At 40.8% G+C, this 25,244-nt stretch overlaps 3 protein-coding genes across 5 annotated transcripts; 2 read left to right on the top strand and 1 right to left on the bottom strand.

Moving 5' to 3' along the window:
• Nucleotides 1-349: 349 nt before the first annotated feature.
• maff (MAF bZIP transcription factor F) lies at nucleotides 350-12,494 on the bottom strand. 2 transcript variants are annotated; one of them, XM_015000210.2, is made up of 3 exons: nucleotides 12,408-12,494; nucleotides 5,556-5,626; nucleotides 350-3,034 (listed from the first exon to the last, which is right to left on the bottom strand). In XM_015000210.2, the coding sequence occupies exons 2-3, from the start codon at nucleotides 5,586-5,588 to the stop codon at nucleotides 2,591-2,593; spliced, it is 477 nt and encodes a 158-aa protein (XP_014855696.1). In that variant the 5' UTR covers nucleotides 5,589-5,626; nucleotides 12,408-12,494; the 3' UTR covers nucleotides 350-2,590. The 2 variants fall into 2 exon arrangements, with proteins under 2 accessions (XP_014855696.1, XP_087872616.1); XM_088016490.1 differs by lacking the exon at nucleotides 12,408-12,494 and adding an exon at nucleotides 11,457-12,381.
• A 9-nt stretch (nucleotides 12,495-12,503) lies between these two features.
• tomm22 (translocase of outer mitochondrial membrane 22 homolog (yeast)) lies at nucleotides 12,504-18,945 on the top strand. Of its 2 annotated transcripts, none has more exons than XM_088016491.1 (4): nucleotides 12,504-12,669; nucleotides 16,157-16,277; nucleotides 17,257-17,374; nucleotides 18,474-18,945. In XM_088016491.1, the coding sequence occupies exons 1-4, from the start codon at nucleotides 12,519-12,521 to the stop codon at nucleotides 18,546-18,548; spliced, it is 465 nt and encodes a 154-aa protein (XP_087872617.1). In that variant the 5' UTR covers nucleotides 12,504-12,518; the 3' UTR covers nucleotides 18,549-18,945. The 2 variants fall into 2 exon arrangements, with proteins under 2 accessions (XP_087872617.1, XP_014855697.1); XM_015000211.2 differs by lacking the exon at nucleotides 12,504-12,669 and adding an exon at nucleotides 15,587-15,906 and having other exon boundaries at nucleotides 16,159-16,277.
• A 147-nt stretch (nucleotides 18,946-19,092) lies between these two features.
• dmc1 (DNA meiotic recombinase 1) lies at nucleotides 19,093-25,082 on the top strand. Its single transcript, XM_015000208.2, has 13 exons — nucleotides 19,093-20,288; nucleotides 20,424-20,468; nucleotides 21,185-21,331; nucleotides 21,411-21,493; nucleotides 21,610-21,662; nucleotides 21,753-21,794; nucleotides 21,940-22,012; nucleotides 22,489-22,580; nucleotides 22,674-22,747; nucleotides 23,469-23,583; nucleotides 24,434-24,494; nucleotides 24,564-24,680; nucleotides 24,803-25,082. The coding sequence occupies exons 1-13, from the start codon at nucleotides 20,232-20,234 to the stop codon at nucleotides 24,870-24,872; spliced, it is 1,029 nt and encodes a 342-aa protein (XP_014855694.1). The 5' UTR covers nucleotides 19,093-20,231; the 3' UTR covers nucleotides 24,873-25,082.
• The last annotated feature ends 162 nt before the right edge of the window (nucleotides 25,083-25,244 follow it).

The raw sequence follows: 25,244 nt of genomic DNA, 5'->3' as shown, positions 1-25,244 counted from the left end.
CCTTCCAATTTTTCCTTTATTCTTTTTCATTTTCTTTCTAATTTCTTGTTTTTCGTCCCTTGTCATTTTCCCTTCTGTCCATCCAGCCTTCCTCTCCTGCCGGGCATTGAACCCCTGGTTGCCTCCTGACCTGCAGCCGTTTCTGTCTTTACATCTCCATAAATTAAAGCATTTCCTTCTTCTATCTCTGTTTCCTTCTTGTTGTTTTTGTATTTAAAATCTAACATTAATGCTTTAAATTGGGCCGTTAAGCTGCTGCTCCACAAACAAGCCCCACAAACAGCTGTTTTATGTACAATATGTACAACATTTATTATAATTAATATATAAAATAGACAATGTACTTAAATTTTCACAATAGAAAAAATACAGGTAATAAATACAAATACCATTTTTGTTTTGCAGGTATTACAAAACATCCAGCACGATTGGAAGAACGTTAAGATATCGGGAATAAATGCTCATACTTAGCTAAACATGTCTTACTCTGCAGCATGGTTGGTGTTATAATTCCTACTCATACCTATATTGCTATGAATATTCAGTGGCCTAAACATGTCTCCATTTCTTCAAGTCAACCAGCCGTCCTCTCTGCACTTTCTCTTCCAGCCTCGACTTTCCGTTTCCATCTCTTCCGCCATCTTTCTTTAGCTTTCTGTCTCTCCATTTTTCTTCTTTTTTTAAACAAACGTCACCGTAGAAAAATAAATGTCCCTCCCTGGAATCTGCTGCGACGAGCTGGTACAAATATGGCAATAAAACACAAACACACACAGAAAAATAATCATACATCAATATGGCCGTTGGCTTTGAGTATTTCTACGCAGCTAATCATTAACGTTTTGTAATCTTTGTCGCCACACAACACAGTAATAATAATTAGACGTGAGAATCTTCTCAGACTAGTCATAAGTACTTTTGAAAACATGTAGAACATCACAGCACTCGTTAGCTTGTCTTTTCAGAATATCTACCTTTAAATACAAATAAAATATAGAATATATATCTCTTAAAAATGTCACTCAACATTTTCGTCTCTGCAGCACATACGGACGTTACAAATAACACAAAACTGGAATGTTTCAGAGGATTTGCATTGAGGCGAGCAGGAGCGACGCGGGTCTGAAGCCTGGAGATAAAGTCTGTTTGTAATGAAACTGAAGCTGACTGAACCCAAGTTACTGCACATTTATGAAATGTGTGTGTGTGTTATAGGGCTGAAAACCTAGAAAATCCACAGCAGTCATTCTGAAAGTGCCGCGGCTCTAAAACAGGAAAGGAGGAGTGGTTAGCTTCTGCTTTTCTTTGTTTGGGTTCTGCGTGAACCGAAGGCACTGCGTTGGTGACCGCCGTGATGGAGGAGAACAGCGGGGGAAGTAAACCCAGTAACACTTCCGGCCGCATCTTTAACCTTAGAGACCCGGACAGCTAACAGTCACTGCTATGCTAGGCTAATATCCACGCTAATCTGGACGGTGGGATCAGAATATGACAGAACCCAGAACTTCAGACAGGAAGTGGGCGTTTCCAAAAAAACAAAGGCCACACCTGATTGGAAGAAATTAAAATGTCATTTCACCTTCTTTTTAACTTTAGCTTAGCTATCGCTAGCTTACTTCTCTGTGATTGGACTTAAGTCTTCCGGTTTAATTTCAAAATAAGAGCTTCAACATATCTAAATAAATATGGACAGCGGTTGTTAAGTAGGGAGCCCTGAATGTCGACACAAAAAAACTAAATCCGTTTTGATTTCTGAAATAATGTGAAACAAAAATAAAAAATTAATTATTTAAAAAATATTATTTAAACTGGTAAAGCAGTCACCGCAGATGAATGATTTGGGTCAGAGGTCAGATCAATCCAAAATATCAATAATATTGATATTTTAGTTTCAATTCCCTTTTGAAATGTTTTGTAATTTCTCAAATCTAACTCAAAATTTTGTTTTGATTTGTTTTCAAATTATAATATTTTGCACTTTGTTTTGGGAAAAAGCACAAAGTTATTTTGTTTTCTACTGTTTCTGTTCATAATAATATATTATACAAGTATTTTGTAGACAAATTTAAATTTTGTCCAAATTCTGTCTTGACTTTTAATGACATAAAAAACCACAAAAACAGCTGAAGGTCAGAAGTTTGATGGTAATTAAAAGTATCGGTACCGGTATCTTGGCCTTTTATTTACTTGGTATTGGATCAACAGTTTCAGTTTCCACTGCTGGAACGAGCCAATCAGAGTTTGCGCCCACTTCCTGTCTGCAGTAATGCGGTACAGTAACTCTGGGTCGGTCCGGTTCAGGAGGAGCAGGTGAGTCTGTGTGTGGAGAGAGGACAGATGACTTTCTGCTCCTGGATAGAAAAGCTAAGCTGCTGTTGCTAGGCAACGACGCACACTTTACTGCACTGAGGTAAATCACTTCCGCTTAACGTGAAAAAGGTGCAGACAGCATGTTTAGTATTTTCCTACTGATCCAGTCTGTGCATCCTGTGTGTTGGTTCTGAATTTCCACGCCTCTGTGTGTGTTTGCATTGCAGACCACCTGACCCCGCAAACCCCTCCTGTCCCCCTGGTTCTGGTTCCGGTTCCCCTAGGACGGCTCCTGCTCTCTCTGTTGCTGTGGCTGCTGCGGACTCTTGACGATGGTGATGACGGAGGCGGTGTTGAGGCGCGGCGCCGTGGCCAGCAGCGTGCCGCCACCGGCCTCCAGGCCGCGGGCGAACCGCTGCAGGGCGGCCAGCCGCGCGCCCAGCCCCTCCAGCTCCTTCCGCATGCCGGCGTTCTCGGCGCCGAGCCGCTCCACCTCCCTCTGCAGCTCCATCTTTTGCTGCTCCAGCGCCTCCCGCTGGGAGACGCGCTTGACGCGGCAGCTGGCTGCGTAGCCGCGGTTCTTCAGGGTCCGCCGGCGCTGCTTCAGCTTCTGGATCTCCTCGCGGGAGAGGCCCCGCAGGTGGAGGTTCAGCTCCCGCACGGAGAGCGACATCAGCTCGCTGTCCGACAGGAAGGGAACGTTCTCCCCGCACTCCTGCTTCACCTGGCAGGGACACAGAGCAGGATATTTAGACACATTCCAGCATGAAACAGCTTGCTAATGATGACTAGCATTTAGCTGTCAAGTTCTTAGCATAACGCTGTAAATCTTAAATTGGCTAATCTACCACGGCTGTGTTAGCTTAGCTAATAGCAGTGAAAGCTAATCTACCACGGCTGTGTTAGCTTAGCTAATAGCAGTGAAAGCTAATCTACCACGGCTGTGTTAGCTTAGCTAATAGCAGTGAAAGCTAATCTACCACGGCTGTGTTAGCTTAGCTAATAGCAGTGAAAGCTAATCTACCACGGCTGTGTTAGCTTAGCTAATAGCAGTGAAAGCTAATCTACCACGGCTGTGTTAGCTTAGCTAATAGCAGTGAAAGCTAATCTACCACGGCTGTGTTAGCTTAGCTAATAGCAGTGAAAGCTAATCTACCACGGCTGTGTTAGCTTAGCTAATAGCAGTGAAAGCTAATCTACCACGGCTGTGTTAGCTTAGCTAATAGCAGTGAAAGCTAATCTACCACGGCTGTGTTAGCTTAGCTAATAGCAGTGAGAGCTAATCTACCACGGCTGTGTTAGCTTAGCTAATAGCAGTGAAAGCTAATCTACCACGGCTGTGTTAGCTTAGCTAATAGCAGTGAAAGCTAATCTACCACGGCTGTGTTAGCTTAGCTAATAGCAGTGAAAGCTAATCTACCACGGCTGTGTTAGCTTAGCTAATAGCAGTGAAAGCTAATCTACCACGGCTGTGTTAGCTTAGCTAATAGCAGTGAGAGCTAATCTACCACGGCTGTGTTAGCTTAGCTAATAGCAGTGAAAGCTAATCTACCACGGCTGTGTTAGCTTAGCTAATAGCAGTGAAAGCTAATCTACCATGGCTGTGTTAGCTTAGCTAATAGCAGTGAAAGCTAATCTACCACGGCTGTGTTAGCTTAGCTAATAGCAGTGAGAGCTAATCTACCACGGCTGTGTTAGCTTAGCTAATAGCAGTGAGAGCTAATCTACCACGGCTGTGTTAGCTTAGCTAATAGCAGTGAAAGCTAATCTACCACGGCTGTGTTAGCTTAGCTAATAGCAGTGAGAGCTAATCTACCACGGCTGTGTTAGCTTAGCTAATAGCAGTGAGAGCTAATCTACCACGGCTGTGTTAGCTTAGCTAATAGCAGTGAAAGCTAATCTACCACGGCTGTGTTAGCTTAGCTAATAGCAGTGAGAGCTAATCTACCACGGCTGTGTTAGCTTATTAATAAACGCAAAGTAACATCGACCCTGGAAACATAAAACTGGAATGGATTGAATGTTCTGATCTTTGTGTGAGAAATGTTTGTGCATCATTTTGGTATTGAATCCTGATACATTAACGTTGTTGTTGTTGTCAGTTGCTATGGCAACAAGTCTGTGTGTGCAAGTTAGTGTGGCAACAGCAGATAAATAGTCTTCCTGTAACAGCGAGTTGTTTTGCTGCCATTGGTGCATTTAGCATTCAAGTACATGACAGTGATTGACAGCACTAAGCCCCGCCTCCTGGTTGTTTTTGGTTCATTTCTTCAGAGGACAATATTAACTCAGGGAGGAGGAGGAGATCGATCTTTCACTGTTGCGACATCGAGGCACGTTTAAGAACAAAAACATTTTTAATAAAAGTTAAAACATGAAACTTTTTCGATTGTTGCCACATTAGAGCCACAAACCTCAGAGTTTTAAGTCTGAACTGCATCATGAAAAGCTAAAGCTTCGTCAGACTGGATGGACAACATCAAGTCATTCTGCAGATTCAGGTTTTTTTTAGGTCTGGACTTTGACTAGGCCAGCTTTGATGTAAGCCAGGCGGTGAAGCTCAGTTTCATTTAGTTCCACATTAAGACGAAGAATCAAAGGGCCGTTTGTTCCAGATCAGACGCTTTGGAAACTATCGGTTAGAGATGCACCGATCCCATAGCAGTATCCGTATCAGCCCGATACTTCAAAATAAATCTGGACTGATTGTCTGTGACAATGTGCCTGATCAGTTCAGTCTAATTCTGTGCTTCATTCATTATTTGACATCATATTTAGCATTCCTAACTGCACGTTTTTTTGACAGGATGTTTGTTGCAGTCAACCTGATGTTTCGGTTTATCATTTATTTTCATTGGCTGTTTTACTCCTGACTGCAGTGACTGAACAGCTTAAAGTTGTTTTCACATGTCTGAGCAGCTGGTGAAGCTGTTGCTGGGTTTAGATGTGCAAATCTGTCTGTTTAAAAGAAAATAAACGTTTTAAGTTGTTCCAGCCGACACTAAGCCAGTGAAAGCAGTGGATCGGTGCTTTCCTGGTATTGGATCGGTTTAGCGTATGGAAGTGGATCAGATCAGATATTTTTGGGTGAGAAAGATTTTGGTCGCGTCCTCCTGCTGGCTGTGCATCTCTGCAGCTCCTCCAGAGCAGCTGCTGCTCATGTCTGAGTGTTTCTGAGCAGCTGGTCTGCAGCTGTCGTGTTGCTGTTCTGCCGGCTCATAAAGATCTTCCTGCCAGCGTTTTACCTTCAGGGCTTTGTTGCTCCTCTCTGTCGTCATGATCCGATTGTCTTCGGCTCTTCAAACAGATTCAGACTCTGGAAGAAGAATAAAAAAAACTGAATTAAAACTTTATGGCTCCTCATGTGATTCAGGCATTGTGCTGTTTTTGGCTCGTTTCGGCCTGACATTTCCCATCCTCTCACAAGACGGCCGGTCATGCACACGCTGTGAAGAAAAGGAGAACCCGCAGCGCTTTCATGCTTCTCCAAACGCGCTCTGTCATTAAGCGCTGCGGTTTGATACGGGAGGAAGAGGAGGTTCTGAAAACCCGGCTGCCTTTCTTCTATTCGCTGGAATGGCGAGGGGAAGTTATATCGAGTGTGTCTGGCGTTTAGTTGCTCAAAGGCAGGTGTCCCAACCAGTTCGCTCAACACTTCCTCTTGTCAACATCAACGGCTCAAAGCTTTCACTGAAAATAAAACCGAGGGGGAAAACCTGGACCGGTGCCGTGACGCAGCGCTGAGCTGGCCTGTTTCTGCCGTTTCTCCCGGACGGCTCAGTCTGACCTCTGACCTCTGAGTGGGCCGTTTCTCCCCGGATGCTCAGTGCCGCTCCGGATCACTTTCAGATCGGTAAAGGTTCTGGTTCGCTGCCAAGCCGACCCGAACGCTCGCAGGAATGATACCCAGGTTATTAAACAAGACTGACAGAAAACATCGTCATTAACTGAAGAAATTAATGAGGAAAAACTATAACTGGACCCGAAACGTGTTTACAGTACTAACTAAACATTCTGAAATGCAGACATGATGTCCTTTATTTTCATGTTTATCAATCATTTATTAGCCTTCAAAATGATGGGACTGATTTTTTAAAGCAGTTTACGCTCCGTCACCATCCTGGCGGCGCTACGCTAGTCGGTAAAACGTCGACAGTAAAAGTTGGAATAAAACGTCAGTCAGCTCGTTGTTCAACAATAATTTACATTTTTTAGAAAATATTAACTTTTGGTGAGTATTCATGACCCAAATTAACGTAAACATGATCTCAATACTTTGACCTTTTTGAATTCTGCCCCTAAAAATTTAACCAAATTATGAAAAAACTAAAACTACTATAATAACCAATAGAAGCTAAACAATATTAAACTAACTGAAACAAACTGACTCAGACAAAGGAAGGTGAAATAAAACCTTAGTGAGAAGAAGCCAGAGCTGCTGTCACCCAGCCGAAGCGGCTCGGGGTTTTTCCCTGACCTGCTTCTGCAGACTCACAGCAAACTTTCTCATTTTTCGCAACCTGGGATTTTTCTCTATGGAAAGTGATCGTCCTTCCTCCATATTTTCCTCCAGGTGAGGCTTTCTAGTCCCGATGTTTGGAGGAAGAAACGGGCCGGTCCCACTGAACCCGACCTCAGAACCTTGTTCTGATGTTCTGCCTGTGAATCAGCCAGCATCACGTTGTCCAAACATGACTAACCCAGTGGATCACAAGGTGCAGTTCAATAACAATATCACATTATTTCATATCGTCAGAGCAACCATTGAGGTTTCTGGCTGACTATTGATCACCAATTTTGATTTTGGCCAATACTGATTTATTTATTGCTAAATACAGCAAGAAAGTTGCTGAGTTGGTGACAGTGTGGTGATTATTGACATGACCATGACCTGGAGACATAATCTCCCAAAATTAGAGAAATCTGAGCAGATTTACTGGGTCACGAAATATTTTAAATTATTATATATTTAATCTTAATCCATATTTAATCTTTGCAGAAAACTTTAAAGTCAACTCAAGCCAACTACAATTTATTCCCAAAAGATTTTATTATTTCTGTAAGAAACATTTATATATTTAAGTCCCTTCAACCCGAGTCCGGTCCGCTTCAACCCGACTCCGGTCCGCTTTAACCCGGCTCCGGTCCGCTTCAACCCGGCTCCGGTCCGCTTCAACCCGACTCCGGTCCGCTTTAACCCGGCTCCGGTCCGCTTTAACCCGGCTCCGGTCCGCTTCAACCCGACTCCGGTCCGCTTCAACCCGGCTCCGGTCCGCTTCAACCCGACTCCGGTCCGCTTCAACCCGACTCCGGTCCGCTTTAACCCGGCTCCGGTCCGCTTCAACCCGGCTCCGGTCCGCTTCAACCCGGCTCCGGTCCGGTTTAACCCGGCTCCGGTCCGCTTTAACCCGACTCCGGTCCGCTTTAACCCGGCTCCGGTCCGCTTCAACCCGGCTCCGGTCCGCTTGAACCCGGCTCCGGTCCGCTTCAACCCGACTCCGGTCCGCTTTAACCCGGCTCCGGTCCGCTTCAACCCGACTCCGGTCCGCTTGAACCCGGCTCCGGTCCGCTTCAACCCGCCTCCGGTCCGGTTCAACCCGACTCCGGTCCGCTTTAACCCGGCTCCGGTCCGCTTCAACCCGACTCCGGTCCGCTTCAACCCGACTCCGGTCCGTTTGAACCCGTTGCCATTTTAAGGTCCGCTTGCCTTTAAAATGTAGATAAAAATCAGGACGGATTTATCGGTGCTCTCCTATATAAACTCTGGTTCCTTTAACGCTGGACTAGACGTTGTCTCAGTACCGAGATGAAATTACAGCAGATATTTTCAAATGAGGTGCAACTGCAATGAGCTCCAAAGTCCCAGTGGGACAAACGAGAGGTTCACTGATTTTTATTTTACCAAAGCTCCTCAAAGGAGAAATTCAGTGGAGGAAAAAAGTTCTCCACAAACTAAATCTCATTAAAGATTTTCTGCAGAGACGTCTTTAAACTGATCTTTTTCTCTTTTATTAATGTTTATAGATAATAGGATTAATAAATTAGAATATATGTTCCTATGAGTCTCATTTGTCAGTTAAAAACATTTAAGCAGGCATTACACAAACCAATAATAGTTTTTATTTGCTTTAATGTAACATTCTAATTTTGAAGCGGAAAATCACCCGACTGGGTGTGATTAATCTACAGAATGTGATTCATTTAGTGATGAAGTTCCTGAAATAAACAGACTTTTCAGAAATATTCTAATTTGTTGAATGGATTCTGTTTGTACTTCATGTCTGTTTGATGTCAGCCGAAGTGAAATTCTTTCTTTCGTCACAATTTTGGCCAATAGTCGGTTCTGATTCAGGTTGCTAACTGCTATTAGCAACACAAGCTAAAAACAGCAGATTTGTTCAAACACTTTTCCCTGATTGAGGCTTCAAACGAGTTTGAAACGTTATTCCTGTGGTTCAAATGAAAAGCAGCCATGTTGGATTTGAGGAAATGTCTGAATGTCCAACAGGATAATCCAACCAGGAAATTAGAAACTTTAATTACTGATGAAAAGTTTTTACCTTCTTTGACATTAAACTAGAAACAGTTTTAAAATGTCCGAGTAGCACTTGAACGCACCACGACCAGACAGACTTGGTTACACAACCTAAATCCTGCTTGCATAAAAACTGCATAGTAGTAACAGCTTTGGTGTATTTAGGGCTCACAATCACTGGAGGATTAAAGCAACGCAGCAACACATCAAGGCAACACCAGTTTCTACATCCGAGGTTCCCAAACGGTGGGGCGCGGACCACCGGCGGCACCCGGGTCTCTCTCTGTGGGGCCCACCAGACTGATTTACAAAATAAATACAAGGCGAATTAATTCTGTTGTACAGCTGATAAAGTAAATGTGTGCGCGTTGAAGCTTTAATGAGAGAAAAGTGTTAAGAAAAGGAAACTATTGGTTTGTTTCCATGGTGATTAAACGCAGGGCGGCCATGTTTGGGTTTGAGGGAAAACTCTGACTATCCTGTTTAATTATTTAAGTAACAGTGGAATTTGGCAAAAGGGAATATTTTCTGCCTCCTGGTTTTTATTAAATGTGTATATTTCAGGTTTCTTTGTGTCCATTTTTATATGAATACATAAATTCATATATTTCAGCTGATTTTGTGTCTGTGTTGTCAATCGCTTCACTTTTTCAGGCTGCGGTTGTTCAGTTTCTCCTTTTTACAGTTAAATTCTGTTATTTTCAGTTGTTTTGTCTTGAGCCGTTTTAAGTTTCTCTGGTCCAGTTCCTCCAGCCTCTTCTGAAACGTCGTCCTGCTTTTTAGGTTTTTCTGTTTCTGTCACTGCAATATTGAATAACACGAGACGTTCACAGACTGGCTCCAGGCTGGGCTTCTTGGAGACCCTCAACCCGTCCCAGGTATGAAACGGACCTGGATCGTTTCATACCGACCGTCAGTCAGTTCAGATGACAACCTGAAGTCATTTTCTACAATCTGTTCAGATTACAGAGGAAATGTAATGATGTGAACCAAATGAAAGATGTCTGCCAGCAGGAAGTTGGCTTGTTGTGTTTGATCTCAAGTCAGAACCTTTTTACTGCCTCAAACGGATCAGAGCTAAATTTATAGAAAATGTTATTACAGGATTATTATGTCTACTTATCTCTACATAATGAAAACGTTTGTCTTGTTACAGCAGCACAGGAAAACATTAGGGTGGGTCTGGTTGCCCTGCAGTGTGAAGGTAAATTTTCACAGAATGAAAATCTAGTTGACTTCACTACATTAATCTAATTAATTAATCAATTATCTGCTTCAGGCAGCAAATCAGAGGCCAGAAACATAAAAAACAGTGACAAAAAAACAAAAACTTATCACAAAGAAGAAGAAACTGAAACGTTTAAGTGTCTCTAACAACAAGCAATCAACCAGTTTCATTACATGATGAATTAAAATGAGTTGGATCATTTCCATTCTGGTGAAATTTCATATGTAGAGGTTTCATAATTAATTGTACTTATAGTTTTGGTTATTGATTTTGGTTATTTATTTTATTTTCCATGTTTAAAATGTATTTTAGTGCTAAGTGTAAATTACAAAATTAAAGTTTATCGATCTTTGAGAATGAGTTCTTGTATTATTGTGTCATTATTACCATTACTACACTTAAATAGTCTCAAAAACAATATTATCGTTTATCATTATCACTTCTGGGACAATTTATCGCCCAGAAACGTTTATCACAACAGAGCGGTTAAAAAATGGAAGTGAGGTGACCAGGTGTTTCTTTTTATGTAGCCTTTCAGTTTGGTTTGTGAATCGCGGCCGGTTCTGTTCTGGTTCTGGTTCTGCTCAGAGCATGACTGTACGTGGGAGTGGCTGAAAGCCGATGTTATGAAAGCCGATGACTAAAGAGTTTGGGACGGAGAGATAAAGCAGTTTGGTTAATTTCTTGTTTGGGTAACTGCTTTTGATTTGCATAAAACTATTCTGTTACTTATTTAGCCTTTTTTAAGCAGGAACAATTATTTTTAAAAAATCGAAGTATGACATGACAAGTTTAAACAAATACTAATTACCATATTTTTGTTGTAGCTATTAATAAAAAAGTCGGTTATTAAAATGTAACGACTCAATGATTGGTTGGACTTGTGGCTTTGGTAACAGATGGTTCTGTTAGATAAGGTTTAATATTTTTCATTATTCACATCAACAATCAGATGGAGAAATTAATTCAAGGTAAAATTCTGTTTATTTTGAAGACAGACAGAAATCCTCTCTGAACTCTGGGCGTCTTTCATAAAAACAGACGCTGCTGTTGTTTATTTTATTTATTTTTTGCTCACTGAACTTCCTCTTAATCTTATGTCATAACTATTTAAAAACGCCAGTTTAAAGGCCTGACTTGCTTCAGCAGGACTGTGGGTTGTGTAGTTCCCTAAACAATTTAGTCAGATTCAGTGACAGGAAGAAGCTCGAACCTCAGAATAAACATTGTTGTTTTAAAAATAAACATATATTTAAAGGTTTACGTAATTACGTGTATGTTAGGTGTCCCATTTAAACATGATTTCTGGTCTTAATTTTGTTTAATTTCCGTAGGATGGCACGAAACGGCAACGAGAGGCAACGAAACAGAGGTACGAGTCACCTGTCCCGGGCCCAGCCTCCCGCTCCTCCACGGCCCTGCGGCTGGTCCACTAACGCTGGATAAAATAAAGTCTTTTAATGGGCGAGTGGGTTTGCTGCAACAAGCTCCGGTTCCCGACAAGCGTAGGAAGTCAGCGGTCGCAGCGGAAAAAGTGTCCGAGCCGCCGGGCAGGACTCGGGCTGCGGACCGAGGGGACCGCCTCTTTGTAAAGTCAGGGTGATTCAGCAATACGCCTTCTGCTTTAGCCCCGCCAGGACTGCCAGCTAGCAGAAACCCAGCAGCACCCACCGCTACGAGGCGAAGCCAGCTCACAATATTCCGCTTTAATTAAACCAAAACACCGAGCGAGCTGGGGAAGAGCACTTAAATAACAACATGGAAGCAACAAGTGAACGCAACACGGTCAAACCTGCTCGATTCTTAACCATCCTACCCTTTAGTATCCACTATTCTTACTATTCTGTGTCAAATAGCTCGCAGCGCTCATTATTATGTTGTTTACCATGGTTGTTTACCATGTTCTTAGCTGTTTAAAATCCACCCGTAAACCGTATAGGAGAGGAGCTGGCCAGCTTAGGGCGCCGCTGCTATAGTAAACAGCCATCACGAGTCCACGGGACATTTAGGGTTTAAATAACTTATCGAGCGGCTGTTAACAAATACGGAATATATAGTTTAGTAGAAAGCATTTGTTTATATTCGATAACACGCGAGAAGAGACGCTAATTAGGAAGCGAGCCTAACTTTGTAGGTATTTCTTAATATGCTAGTAATGTTAACCGTTAGCAGCTAGCATGGACGGTTTAAACCGAACAGCTGCCTGCTCACTTGGCGAGTCGCCCGGTGGACAGCATTCCTCCAATACTCGGTAATTACCACCGAATAACAGCGTCACAGCACAATATTTAAACATTTACCTCCACATTTATATATAAACAAGTGATAATTTACCTGCTGATTCGACGCGACTCTGGCGACAAAATGTCAGTCCGCCTTTTCCCGGAATTACTCCGCTGCGCTCTGAGGTTGGATTCTTTCATTCATAAAAAACACCAAGCGACAATGACGTCAGCCCAGAAGAATGGGGGCGGAGCTAACCGCCCACCCCGGCGCGCTCCGGGAGGATGTAAACAAGGAATCCCTGCAATCCTGCAACTTTTCCATGGCCGCCCCCTTCAATGTTCTCAGCAGCGGGAAAAACAGCCGAGGAATGAGATTAGAAAAAAAAGAAAGAAAATAAAAAAAGAAAGTTTTCAGAGTAAGCGCTCATTTTCCAAGGAACTGGGAAAGGTAGAAGATAATTTAGCTTTACTTTGACGAATAAAATCAGACTTGACTAGGTATAAAACTATCAATACACATTTATGACTGATTTCAGAAAAAAGGTTATTAATGTTTTATTTGTAAACTTAAATTTTGCTGACATTTGAATGAAATTCAAACTGTATGAAAAAGCTACAATTTGAAAATAACAGAATTCAACATTATAAATAGTGAGAATTATTTTAGATTCAAGCTTCTGATGTGTTTAAAAGTCATGGGTGTGGGCTGGACCAACATATTTTTCTAGGATGGACTCACTATCTTCACTTCTTCTTTCTCTCTTTGGGCCTTTCCCATCAGGGGTTGCCACAGTGAATCATTTGTCTCCATTTAGTCTTTTCCTCTTCATCCATTACCATCACATCAGCTTTCTTTCTCGCTAAAACTCTTTAATCACACCTGATACTTATTCATCTATTCCAACCTGCTTGGATATACTTCTTCACCTCTGTACTAATGGCTAATAAGATAAATAAACAATGCAGCTGTTGCAAATGTGTCTTCTCATCTTTTAATTTCATGGATTCAAATTAATAGGGGAAGGTAAATGCTGCTAAACTCACAGAGAGAAGCACTGATTAATTCAAATTCAAAAATACTTTATTGTATTAAATGTTGTTGTAACCTGAGTTGAGTAAATAGCTACATTTACTAAATCACATTTACCTGAGTAACATTTTAAAAAAACAAACTTTTGGGAGTACTTTTACTATGCTGTACTTTTTACTTTTACTTGAGTAATTTTATTATGAAGTACTGGTACTCTTACCAGAGGAAAATTTCTTGCATCTCTACCCACTGAAAAACAAACCTGCTTTAAATTTTTGGGTACTCTACCCACCTATTGTTTTAAGTCATTTGATTATAGAGTTATTGTAGAAGGCGATGGCTGTCGGCATCTTTAGATTTTTATTTACATAATTTCACAGTCATATATATATATATATATATATATATATATATATATATATATATATATATATATATATATATATATATATATATAATATATATATATATATATATATATATATATATATATATATATATATATATATATATATATATATATATAAAAAATTCCCCTCTCACCCTCCGCGGGTGGTCTCTTTCATCCTCTGAGCTCGGGTCCTCTACCAGAGGCCTGGGAGCTTGAGGGTTCTGCGCAGTATCTTGGCTGTGCCTAGAACTGCACATTTCTGGACTGAGATGTCTGATGTTGTTCCTGGGATCTGTTTGAGCCACTGCTCCAGTTTGGGGGTGACTGCCCCGAGGGCCCCGATGACCACAGGCACCACTGTGGTCTTCACCTTCCAGGCCTTCTCCAGTTCCTCTCTGAGGCCCTGGTATTTCTCCAGTTTCTCCTTTTTCCTGATGTTGTGGTCACTTGGTATTGCTACATCCACCACAACGGCTTTCCTCTGTTCTTTATCCACCACCACAATGTCCGGTTGGTTCTCCATTACCATCTTGTCTGTCTGGATCTGGAAGTCCCACAGGATCTTAGCTCGGTCATTCTCCACCACCTTTGGGGGTGTTCCCCACTTTGACCTCGGGGCTTCCAGTCCATATTCTGCACAGATGTTCCTGTACACTATGCCCGCCACTTGGTTATGTCGTTCCATGTACGCTTTCCCTGCCAGCATCTTGCACCCTGCTGTTATGTGCTGGACTGTCTCAGAGGCCTCCTTGCACAACCTACACCTTGGGTCTTGTCTGGTGTGGTAGATCTGAGCTTCTATTGCTCTGGTGTTTAGGGCCTGTTCCTGGGCGGCCAGGATGAGGGCCTCCGTGCTGTCCTTGAGTCCAGCTTTCTCCAGCCATTGGTAGGATTTCCTGATATCAGCCACTTCAGTTATTTGTCGGTGGTACATCCCATGTAGGGGCTTGTCCTCCCATGATGGTTCCTCCAGCACCTCGTCCTCTGTTCCCCATTGCCTGAGACATTCACTGAGCACATCGTCCGTTGAGGCTTTGTCCTTGATGTATTTATGGATCTTGGATGTTTCATCCTGGACAGTGGCTCTCACACTCACTAGTCCTCTGCCTCCCTCCTTACGGCTTGTGTACAGTCTCAGGGTGCTGGATTTGGGGTGGAACCCTCCATGCATGGTTAGTAGCTTCCGAGTCTTAACATCCGTGGCCTTCATCTCTTCCATTGGCCAGCTAATTATTCCGGCAGGGTATCTGATTACTGGTAAGGCATAGCTGTTTATTGCACGGATCTTGTTCTTGCCATTGAGCTGGCTTCTCAGGACTTGCCTTATTCGTTGGAGGTATTTGGCTGTGGCTCCTTTCCTTGTGACCTCATCGAGGTTGCCATTTGCTTGTGGTATTCCCAGGTACTTGTAGCTGTGCTCTATGTCTGCTATCGTTCCCTCTGGGAGTGAGACCCCTTCTGTGCGGACGACCTTCCCTCTCTTTGTAACCATCCGGCCACACTTCTCTAGTCCGAATGACATCCCAATGTCAGTGCTGTAGATCCTGGTGGTGTGGATCAGTGAGTCGATGTCTCGCTCGCTCTTGGCGTACAGCTTGATGTCATCCATGTAGAGGAGGTGACTGATTGTGGCCCCATTCTTAAGTCGGTATCCGTAGCCAGTCTTGTTGATGATTATATATATATATATATATATATATATATATATATATATATATATATATATATATATATATATATAATAACTTAGAACCTGAACCTGAATATAAAACCCTGCAAACCCAGTAACTAAGAATCCTACTTTGATTCAAGACTTGCTATTAGACCGTCCTCACGGTAGAGGGCGCAGTTTGTTTTGCGTTTTCTCCAAACTGACCCCTGCCCTTCCACCGTCATGCGACCCTGACGAGTCTCACGTTTTTCCGTCTGTGACCTCGCAGTGTCGGTGCTCAGACTCGCCTTAATCTGAATGAAAAAACTCTGGAAATTGCTTGGAAAAACTAATTTATTGAAAACCGCCCCGCGGCTGCCAGAGAATCGTTGGCCGTACTTCAGTGAGGTTAGCCGGGCTACCACCAGGGGAGGTGAAGAGGAAACATGGCTTCCGTGGAAGAACTGTCCCCGGCGTCAGGCCCGGTGTCTGCTCGGCTTCGAGAAGATGAAATAGACGACGATGAAGATGAAGATGTTAGCATATTTCCTCTCACTTATGTATCTTACCTGCGCTAACAAGAGTAAAGATGTAGTGTAATTTCCTGTTAGCCTGACTGTGCTAATAAGTGAGCTAACTGTGGTGCCTGTTACTAGTCTTCCCTGAGGTTCTGCTGCCATTAACAGGCCGATCAAGGCTTTAAACAGACTATAATCTCCCGTATAAACTGATCTGTCTCAAGTTGTTTTTATCGCGATAACTAACGGTGTTGTGTGTGTCTGCTTCAGCTGGATGAGACCCTGGTGGAGAGGTTGTGGGGTCTGACCGAGATGTTCCCGGACACAGTGAGGACAGCCGCGGAGACCTCGGCGCAGTGCTCGGTCTCCGTGTTAAAGAAGTTTTACAGGTACAGTCCCAGCAGTCAAACATGAGCAGAAACACAACAATGACGCACAAGTAATCAAAAATCAGAAATGTGCAAAGATGCCGATGTTGGACACAAATTAGTTTTATGGTTATTAAACGCTTAATATTTACATGTAATATAAAAGTATCTGTTTATTCAGAAATGAATGTGTTTCTGAAAGATCTGGACTTCAAGTTTTAGCTCCTTCAGATTGTTTTAAATGTCAGAATCCTTGTTTCTGCACACAAACAAGGAATCATTATTCCTGGCTACAATCTTGCAGATTTACTTTGTGTTTATTAATATGGATCATCTCTTTACAAATATATAAATTAGAAATGTAATTTGAGGACCTGCTCTATTACCCAGAGGTGAGTAGAGTTCCTAAAAATGTACTGAAATAATAGTAGCATTACTTCCTCAAGTAAAAGTAAAATGTATTCATCCAAGAAATTAGTCTAGTCAGAGTTAACAAGTATTTGGTAAAAAGTCAAATTAACAAAATAACATTTTTACAAATCAGTTTCTTTCAATAAATTTTTTTAACTTTAACAAAAACTGCAGGTGTGTGTCTGTGTGGTGAATTTTTCATGTTTGTTTTTCATTTGGAATCCAGAAATTTACTCAAGTAAAAGTAGAGATATTTCATAATGAAATTACAGTGCAGTAAAAATACTCCTAATTTTTTTTTTCCAAATCAAGTTATTCAAGTAAATGTAGTTACTACTCAACTCTGAATAATAACAGATATCAAAACAGAATTTAATCACAAAAAAATACATATTTTCTCTGTGTGAAGAACTACATCTCAAAGTTAAATGTTTTGTTTTTTATGATTTGGGAAATAAATTTGGAGAGTTTCCTTTAAAATATGAACTTCTGCTGATGGATGGAGATTTTTTTGTATCTGAGGATGGGAAAAGCTTCAGTGGCTCGTCTCCTGCAGCAGAAGCTAACCTGTCTGTTGACGTTGTTGCAGCTTTTCCCGCTCGGCGCTGTGGGTGGGGACGACCTCCTTCATGATCCTGGTGCTGCCGGTGGTGTTCGAGACGGAGCGGCTTCAGCTGGAGCAGCAGCAGCTGCAGCAGCAGAGACAGGTCAGGCAGCAGCGCCTCTGTGGACGGCTCACTGACTCTGACATAATGGGATTTAAAAAATGATCTGCTAATGTTTTCAGTCGGGTTTATTTGTGAGGCACATTTCAGCAACAAGGCAGCTCAAATAAAAACACAAACTGAGAACACACTGCTGAAATATTACGTTGTGTCGGATACAATCGTTACACATCAAAGTGTTTGTGTTTCATTTATTATGTTTCAGAAGCAGCTGTAACCAGGTGGGATTTTAGTCTAGATTTGCAGGAACTCAGTGTTTCAGTTTTCTGTAAGTTGGTTCAGATCTGTGGCGCATAGAAGCTGAATGCTGTCTCTCTGTGTTTGGCTCTGGGATGTTTTAAATACAATTACTGTAAAGACCAAATGAGTCCAGCCAGCTCTGGTTATCGTTACTACCGTTAAGCTATATGTTTTTATTTTATTAGCAGATAAAAGGATAAGAAGCGACTCAGTTTCAGTCCATCAGGTCAGTAACACTGACTGAAGTAGATTTCAGTGATTTGATGTGTTAATGGACAGGATTATGCTTATATAATGAGCATAATAAATGTAAATAATTACATTTATTTAATTTCCCTTTGGGATTAATAACGTGTTTTTGAATTTTAATTGAATAACAAACAGTGGAAAAAACAATTGTAATTATTATTTATTCTTTTCTAGATCTTACAGTGGTTGATGATACAGAGAGTTTTAATAAATCATTTAACCATCAGATGCTACAGATGTTATGACAAATGTTGGTTCATATAATAAACGGATTTTCTGTGACAGAATGACACTAAACTACCATCCATATTGTTTTTCTGTCAGTAAGTTTGACAGTTTATGCCTTTTTAAATTTTCTATTTGTCTTCATTTTCAACATCCCACAAAAGAAAAATGTATGTTTCTTCTTTTCTGCAAAAGTTTTGTTTCTATTTATTTATAAACCTAAAAACAAACATAAAATGAGGCTCTTTAAGAATGACAACAAATTTCCTGAAGTAATAAAACAAAGTAAATTTCCTTATTTTTTCTAAAAAATTGCTTGGACTTTTAACTGAGCAACAATCTGAACAGATGTTTTGTTTGTTTGTAGATCCTGTTAGGACCCAACACTGCGATGTCGGGCGGGATGCCCGGCATGATGCCTGCTGCACCTGGCAAGGTGTGAGGACCAGGAGGAATCTGGGGAAATCTGCCTAGCAACAGCGCTCTGATTCGCCTCTCTCCTTGTGCTCAACATCATGCAGAGACTGTAATCCAGGAGCAGCTATCGCTTCTGTCAACTCGTTTGTTTTTTTAGAGAAATACTGAGAGTAAATGTTTGTTGGATCAGAGTCGGGAAGGTTGTGGACGTTGTCTGAAGTCTGATCAGTGGTTCTGTCCTGGTAGGTAGAAACATCGTGTTGGTATAAATGATGCCGCCATGTTTTGTTTTTTTTTCAATTCTATGTAAAGTTTTTTTTTTTTTTTTTTTTTGTTGCCATTTAAGGAGAAAGTCTTATGCTTAAACATGTGTCACTTCTTTTTTGACTGCAACAATTAAAACCCATTGAAATAACTTAAAAGACTTCTGAGGATTTGATCACCTGCTCAGGTAAACCTGAGAGAAAAACACTGGTCAGGTGAATTAGTCGGTACGTTTGACCTCTAGCTCTCTACCATCTCCACTGTGAGACACAGCGGTGGCAGCATCATGGCGTGGGAAACATGAGCAGATGCAATGAAGCTGGTAAGATTGGAGATGGTGAAATTTCCTCCTTTAAGGCAATAAAGTTTATTTATTCCTGGAGAAATAACCTTTAAATATATTTCTTTCCAGATTGCAAAACTTTGCTACTAATTGTATTTATAAGTGCAGTAAAAACAGAAAGTTAAACCTAGATTGATCAGAATTACTTCTTTCTGTTGCATGTTTTTATTACAAAACTTAAAACTCATAATAAAGGTTTATTACAATGATTATTCAGGTCTGTTTGTCTTATAAAAGAAACTAGAATGACAAAACTAAAGCATTATCAGAATAAAAAAAACAATTACACGTATGAAGTGGAACCATGTTTTTCTCAACAGAATCATCTTTATTCACCAAATTTCTGCACACAAGAAATTTGACTTTTTCCTCTTTTAACATATAAGCAAGAGAAAATGAAAGGATTTTCTTTTTTGTAAATATTAATAGATATAGTTTTCACAAAAGATATTTTTTCTCTTTATAACAACAAAGCGATGAAGTCCGAGTCCATTTTGATCTGTTTCTTAAATCAGCACGTAATGTTGCGTTCAAAAGCGTTTCTATTCCTCGTTCAGGAGGGCTTCAAGGGGAATAAGCTGCCCGTGTCCTGTCAGTTTCTCAGACCAGATTCCCTATTAATGAATACACAATAGCATGGACATTAAATCTGGTTAGGTTCGTTGTGTAAAAACCAGCAACAGCCGATTAAACTTTATGATGGAGTGCTTAATCAGTTTTGCGTTGATTTGACTAAGACGATCCAAATTTCCGCTAGTACTTGAATACATCGCAGGTCCTAATTTCCCGCCAGTGACAGATGCTGTCCGTCAGAGGAAACAAAAGGCAATAGTTTTATTTTAGGACTGGGTTTCTTTTATATATATATATATATATATATTATCTGGTATTGAATTATTATTATTATTATTATTTGCTAACATAACCAGAACCAACTAATTCCAACCTCTTTAGTTTATTTTTCAGTCGGTATTTTGTGAATCAAGAGCTAGCTTCTGATCGAGCTAGCTGCTCTGCTTTTTGGCTAAAACCTCCTTTAAGTGATCAAATTGAACGTGTAAAATTTTATATTTCATTTTTAAGCTTCACTCTGAATTGAAAATGAAATTCGCTGAGGATCAAGTTGTTGAGGATGATACAGGTTTCCAGGATAACGAGGTAAGATCGATAGCTAATACAGTTTAGCCTTTTCCTAAAAATGTAGGTATTAATAAATAATATGATGGAATAATTTAGAAGTGATTTCCGTCTGTTTTTGTGATTTAATATGATTATTTCTTCTGAATCAAACAGGAGTCATTTTTTCAAGACATTGACCTCCTACAGAAACATGGGATCGTAAGTGAAATATCATAGAATCACCTGGAAAATGTAGTTTTTAAGGTTATGACTACAAGCTAAATGTATATCATTTAGATTTTATGACTAACACAAAATTGTGTAAATAAAATCAGATTCATGTCTCAGAATGGCCTAGTCAAATCCAGTAATGAGGCCTATTGATAATTTTTATCACAATATTTTGTGGTAATATTGTGATAATGATAAACATGATGATAATAACTGGTTATTGCTACTTATTTAGGTAACTGTGTGTCTCAGACTGTGTCACATCACAAACTCTGCTCTGAAAACATTCCTGTCACATGACCTGCATAAAGTAACCATTTATATGTTCAAGTTCATTGACATTTATTGATGTTCTTGGGGAACAAACAGTGAAGAAAATAATACAAATAACAATCCTAACAATGTGGTCATATTTTTATTTTTTACTTCATTTATCCGGAATTTATTCTGACAGAGATAAATCAAAATTCTTATAAGAAATTTTATCATGATAAATGATAAATGCCTATTACAGAGGCTCTCTGAATGAGGCTCAAGTTTAAAAATCTACTTGTCCAAAACTGATAAAGACCAAAAATGACGGTTCATTTTTCCTCCTCTTCTCAGCTTTGAACTGTTTGTGCCTATTGCATCAAATCCTAATAAATGCTGTGAATTTTGTGGTTATAAAGAGACAGAGTGTATTATTTTGTGTTTTTGTCCAGAACATGGCGGACATTAAGAAGCTGAAGTCGGTGGGAATCTGCACCGTCAAAGGGATCCAGATGACGACGCGCAAAGCTCTGTGCAACATCAAGGGCCTGTCGGAGGCCAAGGTGGAGAAAATCAAGGAGGCGGCAGGAAAGATGCTGGTGAGACGCCCCTCTGTTATTCTGTTACGCAGAAATGGACAGGAGCGTAGCTCTGAGTCATTTTGGTTTTCCTGAGCAGAACGTTGGATTCCAGACGGCCTTCGAGTACAGCGCCAGGAGGAAGCAGGTTTTCCACGTGACCACGGGCAGCCAGGAGTTCGAGTTAAGATCGCAAAGTTCAGCTGCTGCGTGTTTTGTCTGGGTTCACTCATGTGTGTGTGTGTGTGTGTGTGTGTGTGTGTGTGTGTGTGTGTGTGTGTGTGTGTGTGTGTGTGCAGTAAGCTGCTGGGTGGAGGGATAGAGAGCATGGCCATCACTGAGGCCTTCGGAGGTGAGAAGACATGTCGTTTTTTAAATTGTTATGTAACAAACTAATAATTAACTAAAAGATGTTTTTATTTAATGATCTGATTTTCCTCAGAGTTTCGGACGGGAAAAACGCAGCTTTCTCACACACTCTGTGGTGAGCAAGTCCTGCTACACATCAGCTTCACTATGATTTATTATGGTTATATTGTATCTTACTCTGACTAGTTTTTAATAATTTGTGGTTATATTTTCATATTTTGTGACTGTTTGGTTACGTGACGTGTGTTTCGTCCCTCCAGTCACGGCCCAGCTGCCAGGTGAAGACGGATACTCCGGTGGGAAAGTCATCTTCATCGATACGGAGAACACCTTGTATCCTTAGAGCAAGCTTATCCTTCTTTCCTTTCCTTCTATTTTTCCTGCTTGTTCTTTTTCTCCCTCTGTTTTTCCATTAATGGATCCTTTCTTTCATCTTTCCTTCTTTCTTCCTGCCTTTCTTTCTTTTGTTCCTCCTTTCTTCCTTTCTCTCTACCTTGTTTCCTTCTCTGCTTTCGTCCTTCCTCTTGTCCTTTCTTAATTTCCTTCTTCCTTCCTACTTTCTTTCCATTTCATCCTTCTTCCTTCCTTCCTTTCCTTTTTTTTTACTTTTTGTGTTGCACTTTCCTCTTTTCTTTTCTTCTTTCCTTGTATCCTTCTTTCTGTCCTTATTTAGTTTGATTCTTCCTGTCAGTTCGACTCAGACGCCCAGAATAAGAGATAAAAAAACATTTTTAAACAGGCTATAAATCTGAATTAAAATCAGGCCAAGGCTGTTCTTCTGTATGTTGTGACCTTTGACCTCCTTGCAGCCGCCCAGACCGGTTGCGGGACATCGCGGATCGGTTCAACGTGGATCACGACGCCGTGCTGGACAACGTGCTTTACGCCCGCGCCTACACCAGTACGACCAGCTCAGCGTTCACTTCCTGAAGCCTTGTTGTGACTTCCTGTCTGAGCGACAGGAAGTCACAACAGGAAGTTGCTGTTCCTGCAGGCGAACACCAGATGGAGCTGCTGGACTTCGTAGCAGCAAAGTTTCATGAAGAAGGCGGCGTGTTCAAGCTGCTGGTGAGCTGCAAACCTCTGATTGATTTCCTGCTGCGTCAGGAAGGTAATCATCGATAGTTTGACCTTTTCCATCCTGAAACACTCACAGGTGATTTCAAGGTTTGGAAAGTCCTGGAAAGTCCTTGATATTCTAACTGCAGAGTTTCATAATGAAGCGCAATGAAATATTTGATTCCACCTAAATTAAGAAAACAAAACTTACAGTTGAAACCAGATATTTTCACACACAGAAGGTTTTTATTTTCACTCTCTGAAGTTAAGTAACATTAAACTTTTCTGGTTTTATTTTAGTTAGAATCATGAAAATTATTTCTATTTGCTAAAAGCCAGAAAACGTAAAGAGAACATTTTTTATTTGATTTTTGAATATTTATTTTTTCTGATGACTCAGTCAGTCATCGACCCGTGTAATTGAAATAAACACTGACTCATATTTTATACTTTAAATGTTACTGAAATTGAAGATTTGTTTTTGTTAAATTAATGTTTTGTTATTGAACCAGTAATGAGGTTTATAAAACAATACATTCGGTTATATTTTAGTTTTACTGGTCCCTGCTGTGTAACAGTATATTAAAAACATGATGGTGAATTTAAACTGTATTTTTGTTCATTTGTGTTGTTTTTATCTCCCAATTTGTGCTGTAAAAGTTTGAAGACGTAGATGTTTCTATGGAAACGGTCCTGCGTTCACGCCGCCATGTCGGCTCTTCCTCTTCAGATCATCGACTCCATCATGGCTCTGTTCAGAGTGGACTTCTCCGGCCGCGGGGAGCTGGCCGAGCGGCAGCAGAAGCTGGCCCAGATGCTCTCCAGGCTGCAGAAGATCTCTGAAGGTGGGAACCAGAACCAGGACGGGTTCTGGTTCTGGTTCTGGCTCAGTTTGAGCTCAACGGACATCTGAGAGTCTCATTGAATCTTTACTCCAGTGTTAATACATCTGGAGATGGGAACTGATGAGAATTTATCTGTACCGATTCCATAATCGATTCTCAGTGAGTTTGGAAATAAAGTCTTTAATTTAAAAAGTACACCATGTTGCATTCAGTTCAAACTCAATTAAAACAGGAAGAATCCGTCTGTTAAATGAACATTTAACATGAAATTAACCTTGAACAGACAAGTCCTCATCGCCTGCAGACCAATTCAATAAACTGGATTATTAATTAGGTTCATCAGATTCATCGTGATGAATCCATTATTGAAATAATCATCAACTAATTTAGTAACTGATTGTTTAGTTGTTGACTTACCACCCAGAAACCACTTGCTTTGACGGCTATTAAAGAGTAAATATCCACTAAGAAAAACTCTGAAATTTTGAGAATTTTTCTAGAAAAAAATCTAAATTTTCCCCTTTTGCTCATTTTTTTTTCAATCTACAATGCTCTAATAATTTGCTGCATTTGTGTCGGTTGTGCATGAAGTTCCACTTCTGCTTTTCTAAGATGCATGGTTGTATAACTGCTCATCTGATAGCAGTTGGGGGGCATGGCCAGCAGCTGCTTATTTGGATTTAAAGCGACAGAGACATTAAAACAGCCCACTCTGAAGGATTTTCAGCAAAAACTAGCATGTTTTGTATAGGCCACAGATTGATCCTGTTTAGGGAAGCACCATAGGTCACGGTAAGGTTCATCTGGTTTCTGTTTCCTGTCTGTTTTCATCCGTTCATCTCGTCCTCAGAGTACAACGTCGCCGTGTTCGTTACCAACCAGATGACGGCGGATCCCGGAGCAGGAATGACGTAAGAGCTGAGAAAGCCCCGCCTCCTCCCGGCCTCTAGTCTGCTTCTTTAAACCTTTTGATGTTTCAGATTTCAGGCCGACCCCAAGAAGCCGATCGGTGGACACATCCTGGCCCACGCCTCCACCACCCGCATCAGCCTGAGGAAGGGCCGTGGCGAGATGAGGATCGCCAAGATATTCGACAGGTGAGCCGTCGCTCCACAGAACCTCTAGCCTGTCGGCCATATTTGTAGTTCTCATGGATCTGTTTGTGATAATCTGTCGGCCATATTTGCAGTTCTGATGGATCTGTGTGTGATCGTTCTAGCCCTGATATGCCTGAGAATGAAGCCACGTTCGCCATCTCTGGAGGAGGAGTTACTGACGCCAAAGAGTGAAGCATCTAATCCACCTGTTCACACATGATTAATATTTATTATCTTTATTTATTATTTTAACCTCTATTTATTGGATTCACATCCATATATTCATTCAAAGTTGTTCCGTTGATGTCGTACTTCAGTAATTATACTAACTGTTATATGTGTGCTCTCAGTTGTGATGTTTCAGTTCACTGAAAGTTTAATTAAATCATAAAATGAGTTAAATCTGGGAGTTTTATCACTTTTATTCGGATTAATAACCAGAAATGTTAGAACAAATCAGTTACATTCACAAGTATGGATAGAAAAACATCAAACACTGTTACCATTATGGGAGGTGTATAACTATGCATACATAAAATAAATTAAAATATTTTTCCTCCATTT

The sequence above is a fragment of the Poecilia mexicana genome, unplaced genomic scaffold (assembly GCF_051168715.1).
Source record: "Poecilia mexicana isolate PSO_F unplaced genomic scaffold, ASM5116871v1 scaffold_19, whole genome shotgun sequence".
Taxonomy (NCBI): Eukaryota; Metazoa; Chordata; class Actinopteri; order Cyprinodontiformes; family Poeciliidae; genus Poecilia; species Poecilia mexicana.
Note: the sequence above shows the minus strand (reverse complement) of the source record. Positions and strands in the feature narration are given on the sequence as shown.

Excerpts from the sequence above, each read along its gene's own strand:
- maff (XM_015000210.2), bottom strand. The coding sequence starts at position 5,588 with ATGACGACAGAGAGGAGCAACAAAGCCCTGAAG. Across the intron at positions 3,035-5,555 it reads GGAGCAACAAAGCCCTGAAG|GTGAAGCAGGAGTGCGGGGA; the intron begins GTAAAACGCTGG and ends TGTCCCTGCCAG.
- tomm22 (XM_088016491.1), top strand. The coding sequence starts at position 12,519 with ATGACGTCAGCCCAGAAGAATGGGGGCGGAGCTAACCGCCCACCCCGG. Across the intron at positions 12,670-16,156 it reads GGAAAAACAGCCGAGGAATG|AGCTGGATGAGACCCTGGTG; the intron begins AGATTAGAAAAA and ends TGTGTCTGCTTC. Across the intron at positions 16,278-17,256 it reads GTGTTAAAGAAGTTTTACAG|CTTTTCCCGCTCGGCGCTGT; the intron begins GTACAGTCCCAG and ends ACGTTGTTGCAG.
- dmc1 (XM_015000208.2), top strand. The coding sequence starts at position 20,232 with ATGAAATTCGCTGAGGATCAAGTTGTTGAGGATGATACAGGTTTCCAG. Across the intron at positions 20,289-20,423 it reads CAGGTTTCCAGGATAACGAG|GAGTCATTTTTTCAAGACAT; the intron begins GTAAGATCGATA and ends TGAATCAAACAG. Across the intron at positions 24,681-24,802 it reads ATCGCCAAGATATTCGACAG|CCCTGATATGCCTGAGAATG; the intron begins GTGAGCCGTCGC and ends TGATCGTTCTAG.